The sequence below is a fragment of the Procambarus clarkii genome, chromosome 50 (assembly GCF_040958095.1).
Source record: "Procambarus clarkii isolate CNS0578487 chromosome 50, FALCON_Pclarkii_2.0, whole genome shotgun sequence".
NCBI classification, from domain to species: domain Eukaryota; kingdom Metazoa; phylum Arthropoda; class Malacostraca; order Decapoda; family Cambaridae; genus Procambarus; species Procambarus clarkii.
In genome coordinates this window covers 15513818-15531428 of record NC_091199.1, presented here as the reverse complement: position 1 = coordinate 15531428, position 17611 = coordinate 15513818, and the positions used below count along the sequence as shown (strand labels likewise).

Genomic DNA, 17611 nt, shown 5'->3' with positions numbered 1-17611 from the left:
TTAGTGGTTCGCTATGGTGAACACAAATGTAGATACTTATATATAACGTGTGTATAGAGGGTATAAACAGCAAGAGGAGTAGGTTGGGAGCCGCCATTTCGGTGAGGGAGGTGCGTCATCTGCACGACTTATCATCTTTACTGGTGACCACGATGGTCTTTGGGCACCATACCAGTTTACTTGTACAAGTATGGTGAATAAAACAGGTAGATATTTATATATAATGTGTGTATATAGCATAATAACACCACAAACAGCACTGTTGGAGGAGAAATATTAGTGTGTCTGGCCTTGAGGGTGGCAGCCAGCTGACTGTGTAAGTAGCTACGTCTTTGTGCTTTTACTCGCCATACAAGCTTAGATGTACAGTTATGATGAACAAAACATGTAAATACTTATATATAACGTCTGTATATAAAAGCAAAAACAGTATGGTGGGAGGAGAATGGTGGCAAGTCAAGTCAGGTGAGGGAGGGAGGGAGGGAGTGGCAGCCAGTGGCGGGCTGCCACTGCCACTGCCACTCAGCATACCAGGTTCGTTATGGTGAACACGAATGTAGATACTTATATATAGAGTCTGTATATAGTGAATAAAAGCAAAAACAGTATTGTGGGAGGAGAATGTGGGTAAGTCAGGTGACTTGAGGGAGGGAGGAAGTAGCAGCCAGTGGCGGGCTGTCACTGGCACTGTCACTCAGCATGCCAACTTAGTGGTTTATTATGGTGAACACGAATGTAGATACTTATAAATAACGTCTGTATATAGTGAATAAAAGCAAAAACAGTATGGTGGGAGGAGAATGTGGGCGAGTGAGGTGTTGAGGGAGGGCGTGAGTGGCTGGCTGGTACACGGCGGTCACTCCTCGTTACTTTTTGACTCATAATACCAACTTAGTGGTTCGTTATGGTGAACAAAACATGCAGATACTTATATATAACCTGTGTATATAGTGTAATAACCGACAAAGTATTTGTTCACTGTTTGATGAACATAATTGAATCAACAATATGCACACCATATTTTTGAGTACACCGATGATTCACTCATTTTATAATATAAATGTATCACACTACACACTATTGAATAATATTACAGCAAAAAACTACGAAAAATCAATTAGAGACATTGAAATAATTAGGTAATTATCTCTTTGTGGCAACTCCGGCCTGACAGCTGGCGAGCAACAGACCGCCTGGGACGCACGCTGAGTCAGCGCCTGTTTTTTGCCAGACTTCTCTGCCCTATAGCGGGCAAAATATGCCACTTACGATTTTTTTATTATTTTTCCCATGATCAGTGAACACAAATTAACAGGTTAGGAAGAAAACTAATTTTTTTTTTTTTTTTTTTTTTTTTTTTTGTATGCGCCTGTGGGTGTCAAATGGTATATAGCCATGTGCTATTTAAGGGTTAAAATACCAGTTTATTTTATTTGGATTAAATTTCATATTTAATTTGTGTTTGGGAGTATGTATTAGTAAATGTTTATGATTATGTGTGTAAAATTTTCCCGCGTGTTTTTGTGAGAGTTGCGCTCCTGCACTCCCCAAGAGAGGACTGACACTCCACATATACAGGTTGAGTGGTGTGAGCTCGTGAGGTACCCACCTGTGTGAGGTTATTGACCTCCATTAAATCTGAGTGACTGGAACGTTAATCGTTAATCTGGTGTGTGAGAAATTAGTCCTTGTTAGTGTATTGTACCATTTCCTGCGTTTTAATAAATGCAATGCACACACTTCGATTGTTTATTGAGTCCTGCCAATTCAAAAATATGGTACCAGTCCCACATGGTTATTACTGGGTTTGAAGTGTTTATAAACCCATATTGGTTCTACATCCCTGGTGTAAAGTAACATAGCTATACTATAATGAAGTAAGGACGGATTTTGTAAGTTCGTACTCTAGGGTACGGCTTACAAGCGTGTATAAACAAGGCTTACAAGCGTGTATACTCTAACAAAGAAAGAGATCTAGGAGTGGTTCTGGATAGTAGACTGTCACCAGAGGAACACAAATGACATTGTGCAAGAAGCATATGCTGCACTTTCCAACTTCAGAATTGCTTTTAATTACATGGATGGTGAAATACTCGTAATCCATCCTATCATTTTTCTGACTGACGCAATATTTGCTTGGTTATGCTCCCTAAATGTTAGGTCGGCAGACATCATTATTCCAAAATCATTTACATGCTGTTTTCCTACTATGGGCAGATTTGGTTGAGTTTTGTACCATGTATTATGTTTAAGGTTCTCATTTTTACCGTACCGAAGTATCTGGACCTGAACATTTATCAATGTTAAACATCATGTTATTGTCGGCCACCCAGTTGAAAACTTTATTAACCCTTAAGTTGCGCAACACATCATATGATTGGTTGAGTGACTTGCTATAAATTGCGCATCCCATCATATGATGTATTGGAGTACTACGCAAGATTTAAACGACCCGCGGATACACGGGGTTCACCTCACCTTGATCAGGGCTCTTGTAAACAGACGCCATTTTAAAAAAAAATCGTGGGCCAAATTCCCGGGTGTGAGGGACGTCAGTATTGAGTGAGCCACCAAGCCTGACACACGCAGCATGAGCTCACAGCACTGCTGTTCAGCTTGTGACCACAGCATCGCCTAAGAATGCCATAATATACATGTTCATGCTATTATTTAACGATGATATTATTACAGAAGACCCCTGACTGTGATAAAAATGACCAGGATTCTGATAATAGCAGGATTGTTGTGATAATTAGCGCTGTAGTGGGAGGAGTAATCTTGGTGGGGAGGGAGGTAGCATTGTCTGCTGACTGTGTGTGACCACCTTTTACTGTCTGGACTCACTATACCAGCTTAGTTGTTCGCTATGGTTAACAAAACATGCAGATACTTATATATAACGTCTGTATATAAAAGCAAAAACAGTATGGTGGGAGGAGAATGGTGGAGAGTCAGGTGAGGTGAGGGAGGAAGTGGCAGCCAGTGGCGGGCTGCCACTGCCACTCAGCATGCCAACTTAGTGGTTCGTTATGGTGAACACGAATGTAGATACTTATATATAACGTCTGTATATAGTGAATAAAAGCAAAACCAGTATGGTGGGATGAGAATGTGAGCGAGTGAGGTGTTGAGGGAGTGAGTGGCAGCGAGTGACTGGCTGGTGTGTGGCGGTCACTCTTCGTTGCTTTTTTACTCATAATACCAACTTAGTGGGTCGTTATGGTGAACAAAAGATGCAAATACTTATATATAACCTGTGTATATAGTGTAATAACCAACAAAGTATTTGTTCACTGTTTGATGAACATAATTGAATCAACATTATGCACACCATATTTTTGAGTACAGCGATGATTCACTCATTTTATTATATAAATATATCACACTACACACTATTGAATAATATTACAGCAAAAAAAAACTGAAAAATCAATCAGAGACATTGAAATAATTCGGTAATTATCTCTTTGTGGCCACTCCTGCCTGACAGCTGGGAGCAAAAGACCGTCTGGGACGCACGCTGAGTCAGCGCTTGTTTTTTGTCAGACTTCTCCGCCCTATAGCGGGCAATATATGCCACTTACGATTTTTTTATTATATTTCCCATGATCAGAGAACACAAATTAACAGGTTTAGAAGATTTTTTTTTTTTTTTTTTTTTTTTTTTTTTTTTTTTTTTTTTTTGGTATGCGCCTGTGGGTAACAAATGCTAACTAGCCCTGAGCAACACACGGGTTAATATCTGCTTGAAGTTTTCAATGTCTTCAACAGAAGTAATTTTCATGCTGATTTTTGTGTCATCTGCAAAGGATGATACGAAGCTGTGCCTTGTATTTGAGTCTATATCTGATACGAGAATAAGGTAAAACAGTGGTGCAAGGACTGTATACCTTGAGGTACTGAGCTTTTAACAGCACTTGGACTCAATTTTATATGGTTGACTGTTACTCTTTGTGTTCTATTTGACAGAAAACTAGGAATCCAGCATCTTACTTTACCCATTATTCCCACTGACATCATTTTGTGTACTATCACTCAATGGCTACATTTCTCGAATACCTTTGCAAAGTCAGTGTATACCACATCTGCATTTTGTTTTTCTTCTAATGCCTCAGTGATTTTGTTGTAATGGTCAAGTAGCTGTGAGAGGTATGATCTTCCTGCTCTAAATCCAAGTTGGCCTGGGGCCAGATTCACGAAGTAGTTATGCAAGTACTTATGAACGTGTACATCTTTCCTCAATCTTTGACGGCTTTGGTTACATTTATTAAACAGTTTACAAGCATGAAAACTTCCCAATCAACTGTTGTTATTATTATAAACAGCCTCCTGGCACTTCGCAGCTCATTAACTGTTAAATAATTGTTAACAAAGCCGCCAAAGATTGAGAAAAGATGGACAGGTTCGTAAGTGCTTGCGTAACTGCTTTGTGAATCTGGCCCCTGGGTTGTGGAGGTCATTGATTTCCATGAAACTAGTGACCTGACTCCTGATCACTCTCTCAAATACTTTTATTATGTGTGATGTTAGTGCAACTGATCTATAATTCTTTGCCAATGCTTTGCTCCCTCCCTTGTGAAGGGGGCCCTATGTCTGCTGATTTAAGCACATCTGGTATCTCCTCCATATCCAAGCTCTTCCTCCACACAATACTGAGTGCCTGCACTACTGGCACCTTGCATTTCTTTATAAAAATTAAATTCTATGAGTCTGGCCCCGGGGCTCAATGCATGGGTATGTTGTCAATTTCCCTTTCAAAATCTACCACGCTTGTGTTGATATCAGTTATATTTACAGGTGGTTTGGATATCACGTATAACGAAGTTATCCGGATCTTCCACTTTCATGCTGTTTTTTTGAGTGCTAAACATGTCCTCATGCGGTTTTTTTAAGGATTTTACTGATTTTTTGTCATCCTCTGTGTATGAACCTTCACATGTACAAATAGGTCCAATACTAGAGTTTTTTTTGCTTTTGATTTTGCCTATGTGAAGAAATATTTTGTGTTTTTCTTTATTTCTTGAATTGTTTTCTGTTCTAGTTCCCTTTCTTCTATCTGATATGACTGCTTCAGTCTCTGTTCGACTTCTTCAGTTTCCCTGTATAAATTATTCCTTCTTTGTATGGAGAGTTGTGTGTGTTTAAGCATTTCCGTTATTTTTTCCTTCTTTTGTAGTGTCGCCTGCATTCTCTTTCTACGTTGGACCTCTTTCTGGCTTTCCTCAAAGGAACATGTTTCAGGGAGGCTTCATATGCTTCATAAGTTAGTTTTTCTATTCCTTGTGTTGGATTTTTATTACTTGGAACAGTTTCCCTTTGAATGTTTGTAAGTTTCCTGTTTATTTTCTCACAGTCTATCCTTTAATTATTAAAATTGAATTTATTGAATAACCTTTCTTGCTTGTTGTTTCTCTTGGGCCTACTATCGTTATTAATGTTAGTTTGCACTTCAATGATCTTGTGGTCCGAGTATGTAGTGTCTGAGATTGTAATGTCTCTGATTAGCTCATCACTGTTCGTGAATATCAGGTCCAACGTGTTTTCGTTCCTAGTTGGCTCTGTAATCTGCTGACTGAGCGAGAATTTGTCACAGAATCTCAGTAATTCTCTGACCTGTGGTTGGTTATTTTCAGGTTGATTTCCTGCTATAATTTTTTACTATTTTCCATTTTAAACTGGATAGATTGAAGACTCCAAAAAAGATAATATCTGGTACTGCGTTTACTAGGTTATCAAGAATGGTCTATTTTTATGTATCTATTCAGTGAATTCCTCAACTGTTACATCTGGCAGGTTTGTATATTAGAATAATAATTAGATTTATATTTTCTATCTTGATTCCAAGTACCTCTACCACCTCATTAGTCGAGTTCAGGGGCTCTGTGCATGCCAGTTCCTCTTTAATATACAGACCTACTCCTCCACTTGATCTAATTACTGTCACATCTATATAAAATATAATTTGGGCTCCATATTTCACAATCCATGAAGTCTTTCGAGTGGGTTTCAATAAATGCACCAAATATTGAGTTTGATTCTATATCTAGAAATAAAGTTAAGTTCTTAAGTAACTTTATTTCTTGATTTTGACTTTAGGCCTTGTATGTTTGCAAATATGAAATATTTCCCATAATGCATGTCACTTCTGATGGGCTTTGGTAGTTCTCCCCCCTCTACACCCTGGTCCAGGGTGTGTTGTTTTGGTAGTGGTTCGTCCAGTGTTAGTAGTAGTAGTAGTACGGATGTTGTGTGGTGTAGTACCTGTGTGCTTGTTGATGACTTGTATTCCAGTCTTGTGGATATCTCCCTCCCTCTCTGTAATCCTGCAGTCATTCTATCTGCCTGTTCCTCTCTCTTGTATGTTCTAGAATGTTTCTGCCTTCCTCTAAACAAATTTCCAGTAGTATCATATTGATCTTCCCGTCTATAACGCTGTGTACCTCTCACATGGAATTCCGGCACTGAAGATTGTAACTTTTTTCATTACTAAAGATTTGCATAGTTTAGGGTGGAAGTATCTGCACTCTGTTCTAAAATGGCATCTACCCCTCACCAACATGTTCCTGCATTTTTGGGAATGCAGAAAAGTGCATTTTACACCATTTTTTCCTACATTTGCAGATGCCTTCTTATCTTGAGAAGATTATCTCGAGAAGATTTCGGGGCTTTGTGTTCCCGTGGCCCAGTCCTTGACCAGGCCTCCTTTTTGTTACACACCCCGCAGGAAGCAGCCTGTAGCAGCTGTCTAACTCCTAGGTACCAATTTACTGCTAGGTAACACGGGCATCAGGGTGAAAAACATTTTGCCTATTTGTCTTCACCTCCACCAGGGATCAAACCCGGAACCTTAGGACTACGAATCCAAAGCGCTGTCCACTCAGCTGCCAGGCGCCCTTGTGCATAGAATTCGCAAATATTCTCGGTTTTTATTTTCTCCCGGGTTATTTATACCTGTGCTTGTCTTGGCTGCCTCTTTATTGGAGCCATCTCCATTTTTTGTCCTAATTCCTTTCTTTATGCACTCTTTCCCACTGTTGCTATCATTGTTTATATTACTTGGCTCTGCAATATTGCTGTTGTTTTGTACCACAATACCCTCTCCCTCCACACTTCTGCTGTGGTTCTCTAAACTACCTGGTCCCAAGTTTTGGTCATTATCCAGTGTTTTTTTCACAGTCCGCATATATCACTGACAGCTTTTCTGTGAATGTTAATCTGTGTGACTTGGGAATGGTATTCATCAGAGATAAAGAAGGGTGAGATACATAATAATTTACACATGAAAAATATTAAAGGGACTGGTTCCAAATCTGCACATGGAAATAACATGAGATCACGAGGCATGGCAGGATGTGCAGCCTAGCCTCGTTAAAGCAGAGGCGCAATAGGTACACCGAGATAGCGTATTTATTGTACCTCGTTTGTACTCTCAACATCAAAGCCCCAAATTTTCAACACCCTCCGTCTACACATAAATGGTATAACTGGCTGGACTCTCACAATGTTCAAAGGGGAACTTGATAAAAACCTTCAAACGGTATATGTAATCAGCCAGGCTGTGATTCACATGTCATCTGGGAGCAGTTGCGTCCAACAGTCTGGTTGACCAGAGACCCAACCAGGAGGCCTCCAACAGTCTGGTTGACCTGACCACCAACCAGGAGGCATCCAACAGTCTGGTTGACCTGACCACCAACCAGGAGGCATCCAACAGTCTGGTTGACCTGACCACCAACCAGGAGGCATCCAACAGTCTGGTTGACCTGACCACCAACCAGGAGGCATCCAACAGTCTGGTTGACCTGACCACCAACCAGGAGGCATCCAACAGTCTGGTTGACCTGACCACCAACCAGGAGGCATCCAACAGTCTGGTTGACCTGACCACCAACCAGGAGGCATCCAACAGTCTGGTTGACCTGACCACCAACCAGGAGGCATCCAACAGTCTGGTTGACCTGACCACCAACCAGGAGGCATCCAACAGTCTGGTTGACCTGACCACCAACCAGGAGGCATCCAACAGTCTGGTTGACCTGACCACCAACCAGGAGGCCTGGTCAAGACTGGGCTCAGGGAATGGTGTTCATCAGAACCCTCACAAGGCAACCAAGGTATAGTCCTTATACAGTTTACACTGTAATACTGTACTAGTACTGTACTGTTATTGTGCACAAAATGTGTGCAAAAGGAATTACTGGCAAAGTAAGGAGATAGATCTTCAACTTCCTAACAAACACAACGTAGAGTGTAATAGTCAACACAGTAAAATCTGCATCATCTACTGTAAAAAGCCCAGTCCCCCAAGGTACCGTCCATGCTCCGGTACTCATACGCATCCTTGTTGAAACGTTTTGCGTAATAGTGGCTTTAAGCTGCCCGAAACGCTTTGTGTAATACTGTAATGGCTCTAGGCATTGTATGTACTAGCTCTATCTATAAATCCATCAATGTTTGTATCACCCCTTGTATGTATGTACTTTACCTGAATAAACATTTGAATTTGAGTTTGAATAATATTACATATACAAGGATACCTGGTCTAGGGGGCCTGACAGCTGAGTGGACAGCGCTCGGGATTCGTAGTCCTAAGGTTCTGGGGTTCGATCCTCAGTGGAGGCTGAAACAAATGGGCAGAGTTTATTTCACTCTGATGCTCCTGTTCACCTAGTAGTAAAGAGGTACCTGGGAGTAAGACAGCTGCTATGGGCTGCTTCCTGGGGGTGTGTAAGAAAAAAGTCCTGGTCGAGGACCGGGCCACAGGACCGCTGAGCCCTGAAATCATCTCAAGATATCCTCAAGACACAAACTAGTTCTGTATCATCATTTGCAGATGACACTAGGATTTTCATGCAAGTAAACAATATAGAGGAGACGGCAACCATCCAATCTGATGTAAATCGGGTCTTTTAATGGGGCACAGACAATAACATGATGTTTAATGAAAATAAGTTCCAGCAACTACACTATGGAAAAATGAAAATTTAAAAACAGAAACCATATATAAAACAGAATCAAATCACACAATAGAATGAAAAAGCAATGTAAAGGATCTAGGAATAATCATGTCAGAAGACCTTACTTTTGCATAACACTATAATGTAGCCATTAGGACTGCAAGAAAAATGTCAGGTTGGATAACAAGGACCTTCCAAACAAAGGATGCCATACAAATGAAGATACTTTTCAAGACACTAGTGCTCTCTAGGGTGAAACATTCTTGCACTCCTAACAGCCCCATTCAGAGCCGGAGAAATTGCAGACTTAGAGAGCGTGTAAAGATCCTTTACTGCTAGAATCCACTCATCCACTCAATTAAGATGACATCCAGTCATCTTAATTTTTTGGACAATTAAAAGTTCTAAATCTGTATTCTCTAGAGTGCAGGCAAGAGAGATACGTAACAATCTACACGTGGAAGATATTAGAGTGACTGGTTCCAAATCTGAACACAGAAATAACATCACATGAGACCAGGAGGCATGGCAGGATGTGCAAAATAACCTCGTTGAAAAGCAGAGGTCCAATAGATATGCTGAGAGAGAACACTATCAACATTAGCGGCTCAAGACTTTTCAACACTCCCAATACACATAAGGGGCATAACTGGTTGGCCTCTCAGTGTTCAACAGAGAACTCAACAAACACCTCCAAAGAATACCCGATCAACCAGCCTGTGATTCATACATCAGGCTGCGGGCAGCCACGTCCAACAGCCTGGTTGACCTGACGACCAACCAGGAGGCCTGGTCCAAGACCGGGCCATGGGGCTACACAAGGTAATAGTGTGGATATGGTCCTTATATACAATAAATAACTGTATTAATAGTGTGGATATGGTCTCTATATACAGAACTATACTAGTAATGTGAATATGGTCCCTCTGTACAGTACTGTACTAGTAATGTGGTTATGGTCCCTCCACTAGTAATGTGGTTATGGTCCCTCCACTAGTAATGTGGTTATGGTCCCTCCACTAGTAATGTGGCTATGGTCCCTCCACTAGTAATGTGGTTATGGTCCCTCCACTAGTAATGTGGTTATGGTCCCTCCACTAGTAATGTGGCTATGGTCCCTCCACTAGTAATGTGGCTATGGTCCCTCCACCAGTAATGTGGTTATGGTCCCTCCACCAGTAATGTGGTTATGGTCCCTCCACTAGTAATGTGGTTATGGTCCCTCCACTAGTAATGTGGCTATGGTCCCTCCACTAGTAATGTGGCTATGGTCCCTCCACTAGTAATGTGGCTATGGTCCCTCCACTAGTAATGTGGCTATGGTCCCTCCACTAGTAATGTGGTTATGGTCCCTCCACTAGTAATGTGGCTATGGTCCCTCCACTAGTAATGTGGCTATGGTCCCTCCACTAGTAATGTGGCTATGGTCCCTCCACCAGTAATGTGGTTATGGTCCCTCCACTAGTAATGTGGCTATGGTCCCTCCACCAGTAATGTGGTTATGGTCCCTCCACTAGTAATGTGGTTATGGTCCCTCCACTAGTAATGTGGCTATGGTCCCTCCACTAGTAATGTGGTTATGGTCCCTCCACTAGTAATGTGGCTATGGTCCCTCCACCAGTAATGTGGTTATGGTCCCTCCACTAGTAATGTGGCTATGGTCCCTCCACCAGTAATGTGGTTATGGTCCCTCCACTAGTAATGTGGCTATGGTCCCTCCACCAGTAATGTGGTTATGGTCCCTCCACTAGTAATGTGGTTATGGTCCCTCCACTAGTAATGTGGCTATGGTCCCTTCACCAGTAATGTGGTTATGGTCCCTCCACTAGTACTGTAATGTGGTTATGGTCCCTCCACTAGTAATGTGGTTATGGTCCCTCCACTAGTAATGTGGCTATGGTCCCTCCACCAGTAATACGGTTATGGTCCCTCCACTAGTAATGTGGCTATGATCCCTCCACTAGTAATGTGGCTATGGTCCCTCCACTAGTAATGTGGCTATGGTCCCTCCACCAGTAATGTGGTTATGGTCCCTCCACTAGTAATGTGGCTATGGTCCCTCCACCAGTAATGTGGTTATGGTCCCTCCACTAGTAATGTGGCTATGGTCCCTCCACTAGTAATGTGGTTATGGTCCCTCCACTAGTAATGTGGCTATGGTCCCTCCACTAGTAATGTGGCTATGGTCCCTCCACTAGTAATGTGGCTATGGTCCCTCCACTAGTAATGTGGCTATGGTCCCTCCACTAGTAATGTGGTTATGGTCCCTCCACTAGTAATGTGGTTATGGTCCCTCCACTAGTAATGTGGTTATGGTCCCTCCACTAGTAATGTGGCTATGGTCCCTCCACTAGTAATGTGGCTATGGTCCCTCCACTAGTAATGTGGCTATGGTCCCTCCACTAGTAATGTGGCTATGGTCCCTCCACTAGTAATGTGGTTATGGTCCCTCCACTAGTAATGTGGCTATGGTCCCTCCACTAGTAATGTGGCTATGGTCCCTCCACCAGTAATGTGGTTATGGTCCCTCCACTAGTAATGTGGCTATGGTCCCTCCACTAGTAATGTGGCTATGGTCCCTCCACTAGTAATGTGGTTATGGTCCCTCCACTAGTAATGTGGTTATGGTCCCTCCACTAGTAATGTGGTTATGGTCCCTCCACTAGTAATGTGGTTATGGTCCCTCCACTAGTAATGTGGCTATGGTCCCTCCACTAGTAATGTGGCTATGGTCCCTCCACCAGTAATGTGGCTATGGTCCCTCCACTAGTAATGTGGCTATGGTCCCTCCACTAGTAATGTGGTTATGGTCCCTCCACTAGTAATGTGGCTATGGTCCCTCCACTAGTAATGTGGCTATGGTCCCTCCACTAGTAATGTGGCTATGGTCCCTCCACTAGTAATGTGGCTATGGTCCCTCCACTAGTAATGTGGCTATGGTCCCTCCACTAGTAATGTGGTTATGGTCCCTCCACTAGTAATGTGGCTATGGTCCCTCCACTAGTAATGTGGTTATGGTCCCTCCACTAGTAATGTGGTTATGGTCCCTCCACTAGTAATGTGGTTATGGTCCCTCCACTAGTAATGTGGCTATGGTCCCTCCACTAGTAATGTGGTTATGGTCCCTCCACTAGTAATGTGGTTATGGTCCCTCCACTAGTAATGTGGTTATGGTCCCTCCACTAGTAATGTGGTTATGGTCCCTCCACTAGTAATGTGGCTATGGTCCCTCCACTAGTAATGTGGCTATGGTCCCTCCACTAGTAATGTGGCTATGGTCCCTCCACTAGTAATGTGGCTATGGTCCCTCCACTAGTAATGTGGCTATGGTCCCTCCACTAGTAATGTGGTTATGGTCCCTCCACTAGTAATGTGGCTATGGTCCCTCCACTAGTAATGTGGCTATGGTCCCTCCACTAGTAATGTGGCTATGGTCCCTCCACTAGTAATGTGGCTATGGTCCCTCCACTAGTAATGTGGTTATGGTCCCTCCACTAGTAATGTGGTTATGGTCCCTCCACTAGTAATGTGGCTATGGTCCCTCCACTAGTAATGTGGCTATGGTCCCTCCACTAGTAATGTGGCTATGGTCCCTCCACTAGTAATGTGGCTATGGTCCCTCCACTAGTAATGTGGCTATGGTCCCTCCACTAGTAATGTGGCTATGGTCCCTCCACTAGTAATGTGGCTATGGTCCCTCCACCAGTAATGTGGCTATGGTCCCTCCACTAGTAATGTGGTTATGGTCCCTCCACTAGTAATGTGGCTATGGTCCCTCCACTAGTAATGTGGTTATGGTCCCTCCACTAGTAATGTGGTTATGGTCCCTCCACTAGTAATGTGGCTATGGTCCCTCCACTAGTAATGTGGTTATGGTCCCTCCACTAGTAATGTGGTTATGGTCCCTCCACTAGTAATGTGGTTATGGTCCCTCCACTAGTAATGTGGTTATGGTCCCTCCACTAGTAATGTGGCTATGGTCCCTCCACTAGTAATGTGGTTATGGTCCCTCCACTAGTAATGTGGCTATGGTCCCTCCACTAGTAATGTGGCTATGGTCCCTCCACTAGTAATGTGGCTATGGTCCCTCCACTAGTAATGTGGCTATGGTCCCTCCACTAGTAATGTGGTTATGGTCCCTCCACTAGTAATGTGGCTATGGTCCCTCCACTAGTAATGTGGTTATGGTCCCTCCACTAGTAATGTGGTTATGGTCCCTCCACTAGTAATGTGGCTATGGTCCCTCCACTAGTAATGTGGCTATGGTCCCTCCACTAGTAATGTGGCTATGGTCCCTCCACTAGTAATGTGGTTATGGTCCCTCCACTAGTAATGTGGTTATGGCCCCTCCACTAGTAATGTGGCTATGGTCCCTCCACTAGTAATGTGGCTATGGTCCCTCCACTAGTAATGTGGTTATGGTCCCTCCACTAGTAATGTGGTTATGGCCCCTCCACTAGTAATGTGGCTATGGTCCCTCCACTAGTAATGTGGCTATGGTCCCTCCACTAGTAATGTGGTTATGGTCCCTCCACTAGTAATGTGGTTATGGTCCCTCCACTAGTAATGTGGTTATGGTCCCTCCACTAGTAATGTGGTTATGGCCCCTCCACTAGTAATGTGGCTATGGTCCCTCCACTAGTAATGTGGCTATGGTCCCTCCACTAGTAATGTGGCTATGGTCCCTCCACTAGTAATGTGGTTATGGCCTCTATATACAGTACTGTATAATATTGTGATAGTCCTGCAAGTTTCAAATAGCGCTCCAAGTACTTTTTAAAGGAATATTTAAAATGAGATGAAGTACTATTATTTTTTACTTATAACATTAGGAAGAGTATACAGTAAATATTGAAGTAAAGAATGAAAGAGATTGCAGCGTATTACAACAGTAAAAGCAAGAACATAAATGTAGTGATTAACAATAGGTCAGCATTTATATATATTCAACATTTGCTGGCAAATCATTATGGTGAAAAAATTTGTTTCTGTATTTGTAAAAGATTAATATCACAAAATTTTAAGTTTCCTTATTAAAAGTACTGCAAATAATAACCAGCACATTAAAAACATTATTTTTTCTTTTCTTCTACAAACTTAATATTGCTGGGAATAATTACAGCACAACATACAGTGCCTAGGTACATGAAATTGACCAAATGAGAAGGAAAGTGGGTTGTGTTGACTATAGACTAGCAGCACCGGTGATAAAGCCCGTCACTTGTCCATGTCTGCTTGCAACGTGCAACCTCATACTGTTGCGTCTGGCACTGCGATGGGGACAATAAGGACAGTGGTATCTCTTCTGCCCAGTATGGGTATCCATATGCTTCTTAAGATCATTAGTCTTGATGCAGGAGTATGAACAGTGGTCACACTTGAGCGGTCTCTCGCCGGTATGAATCATCAGGTGCTGCCGCAGGTGGTAGGGGTTCCTCGCCACCAGTCCGCAGTGTCTACACCTGAGCCCCAGCGGCGGCTCACGGCCCTGGGGAGACAACACCTGTTACTCCACCCAGACTCCCTTCCTTCTCACTATACATTATCAACACACACTTCATGCCTCACTCAAAACTAAAATTTTCCTACACACAGAGGATCACCCTTCTTGCTAGGGATAAGCAACGTAATAAAAGTTAAACCAATCAAATTTGTCTTAAAAAACAATAATAAAGTTAATTAAAATAAAAAGCAAAAATATAAATTGTGAAAACTGATGCATAACCAAAAACAAAACTTCTAAAACAGATAAATATGATTTCTTGACTTGTGAAGAAGAAAATTCTCAAGTTCACTTTTAAGGATGACTACACCAGCTTTTACTTCTCATCCAGCTGTAAATTATTCCTTCCTTATATTAATACTTTTCTAATTTATCTTTCTCTCATTTACTTCATAGTACATGATAATTAATACACATTCCTTACACAATTATTCAACAATTCCTGTTTTTTTTTTGGCAGGTATAGTTCACCGAGAAATTCTCCACAAACACAGGTGCATTACACGTCTGTAAATACAGAGTGTCTCATAATGTTGACACAATCTAACTGCTTATTTATGCCTGTGAAAATATATGCTGCCAATATTTTTAATATATATTGAGTTACAAATTGTTTGCCATGGTACCACTAAATTAAACCTCACATAAAGATCCTGGAATTTTATCTAAGAAGCAAATCGACAGTACAAACAAAACGAGCTCTCAGATGATATATTCAATAATGAAATTCTCCTAAGAAAATTAAATCCTGTAATAATTGGTCAGATTTTATCCATAAGGATGTTGTGGCCCAGTAAAACAAACTTGAAGACCATCCTCCGAATTGACAGTACGTTTTAATACCAAGTGTAATAAGTGCATTTCCTGACTGTTATACATAGTACATAATTGCACTTATGGGGCTGTTACATTCATCCATCCCCCTCCCCCAATTTAAATCTCCTCGTTTTCTGTTAGGACACTTAAAATTTTAAGATGAAATTTTAAAGCTCAGTTGCTATAAACAAGTTTTAAATATTAGGATTTTCTTTTTCACTTTTATTAAACAATAGAGATTTTATACAAAATTTTAAAATATCCTGAGTTACTTTACAATTTATTGAAATATTTTAGTTTTGTTTTATTTGTTTTATAAAACTGTAATATCAATATAGCAATAGGTTAAGTAGTAGTTATAATTAAGATGCAATAAAATTCTTATCTTCACAAACTAAGATGATTAGGTTAGGTTGTGGTTTTCTATTCAGCTTTTTAGGTAAACTCAAATATTCACAATATATTTGACAGTACGATTTAATACTTAGTGTAAATAAGTACAATTCTTAACTGTTATACGTAGTACATAACTGCACTTATGGGGCTCTGTACATTTACCTCCCCATTTTTGGAGGACGGGCTAAAATATGAGATAATTTGCTGCCATAACTACTGAAAGTCTCTCATGAAAGCTCACGGTGCCTGAACCATGGATACACTTCCAAGTTCAAACTCCATGACATTCATTTAAAGCTGTAGATTCAAGGGATCCATGGATACCAACTTGCCCTTCCTAATATTGTAAAACAGAAAATGTAAACAATATGAAAAAAGGACCATTATTTTGTTTAAATAAACATTTTATCAATATACTGTATAATGTTTAGATCCCGCACATGTGCATACACTTATGATTCCACACACACACACACACATAAATAGTAAAGAAACTGTTCATGACTTTTGCGAGACCAAAAATGGAATATGCAGCAGTTGTATGGTGCCCAAATCTCAAGAAGCACATAAGGAAACTGGAAAAAGTGTAACGACATGCTACAAAATGGCTTCCGGAACTGAGAAACATGAGTTACAAGGAGAGACTAGAGGCATTAAACATGCCAAAACTAGAAGTTCGAAGAGAGGCGATATGATCACCAGTTACAAAATACTAACAGGAATCATTCCTGAAACCAGCAGTTTCACGAACAAGAGGACACAGATTCAAGCTAAGGAAACAAAGGTGCCGAAAAATATTAGAAAGTTTTCTTTTGCAAACAGAGTAGCTGAAGGTTGGAACAAGTCAAGTCAGAAGATGGTGGAAGCCAAAACCATCAGTAGTTTCAAAGTAGAGTATTATACAGTATGACAAGAGTACTAGGAAGACAGGACACCATGAGTGCAGCTCTCATCCTGTAACTACACTTAACACTTTCCCCCACCGATCACTAAGGAAGGCATCAAAAATGAAAAACATTTGGTTTTGTGAAAACCGCTGTTTTTGAACATTATATGCATATACACCTGTAGGGATTTTCATTGTGAACACATTGACACCGAAATGAAAGATCTAGGACAAGAATTGAGGTAATAAAGTTGAAAAGAGAAAACAAATTTTATTGCTCTTTATTAGCGCTCACTGGGGTAACGCTCCGTCACTTTCTCTGTCTGCTGTGGGTGGTACGTTGGGCTTTTGGACTTTATATTCGCATATACACCTGTAGGGAATTCTATTGCAAACACAATGATACATAAATGAAAGACCTAAGACAAGAATTGAAGTGACCAAAGTGAAAAAGAGTGTACACATTTCATTGCTCTTTAGCGCTCCCGGGTAACTTTCTCTCACTGTCTGCTTTGTGCGGGTGGTATGCTGGGCTTTCGGACTTCACATGCATTTAATCGTGTAGAGAATTCTATTGCGAATACAGTGATATCAAATTGGAAAACCTAGGATGAGAATTAAGGTGACAATGTTGAAAAAAGTATACACTTCTCAGTATTACTGCGCTCTAATGGACAGCCCTGCGCTCATCACCTGCTTTCATCACGTCGGCAGGTGGAGTGCGCCACGGTTTTTGACAATATATGCATATACTCCTGTTGGGAATTTTATTGCGAACACAATGATACCAAAATGAAAGACCTAGGACGAAAATTGAGGTGACCAAAGTGAAAGGAGAGAACACATTTTATCGCTCTAGTGTGCTCCAGGGTAACTTTCTCTCACTTTCTCTGTTTGCTGCGGGTGGTAAGCCGGGCTTTTTGAGTTTATTTGCTTTGAGTTCTGTAGAGCATTCTATTGCGAACACATTGATACAAAATTGAAAAACCCTAGGACGAGAATTAAGGTGACAAATTTGAAGAGAGTCTACACTTTTTAGTATTACCGCACGCT

The 17611-nt window shown here is 41.3% G+C and overlaps 1 protein-coding gene across 20 annotated transcripts in view; it reads right to left on the bottom strand.

Moving 5' to 3' along the window:
• LOC123772612 (protein bric-a-brac 2) overlaps positions 1-17611 on the bottom strand; it is a 309393-nt gene that overhangs the window by 148332 nt on the left and 143450 nt on the right. The window contains exon 5 of one of the 20 annotated variants that reach the window (XM_045765847.2): positions 13757-14445. The exons of 17 other annotated variants lie outside the window; for them this stretch is intronic. In XM_045765847.2, coding sequence (XP_045621803.1) covers positions 14143-14445 — 303 coding nt within the window. In that variant the 3' untranslated portion in view covers positions 13757-14142. Of the gene's footprint in view, positions 1-13756; positions 14446-17611 lie in introns of those variants that run through there. 2 more of the 20 variants (XM_045765852.2, XM_069303593.1) reach the window with 2 other exon arrangements.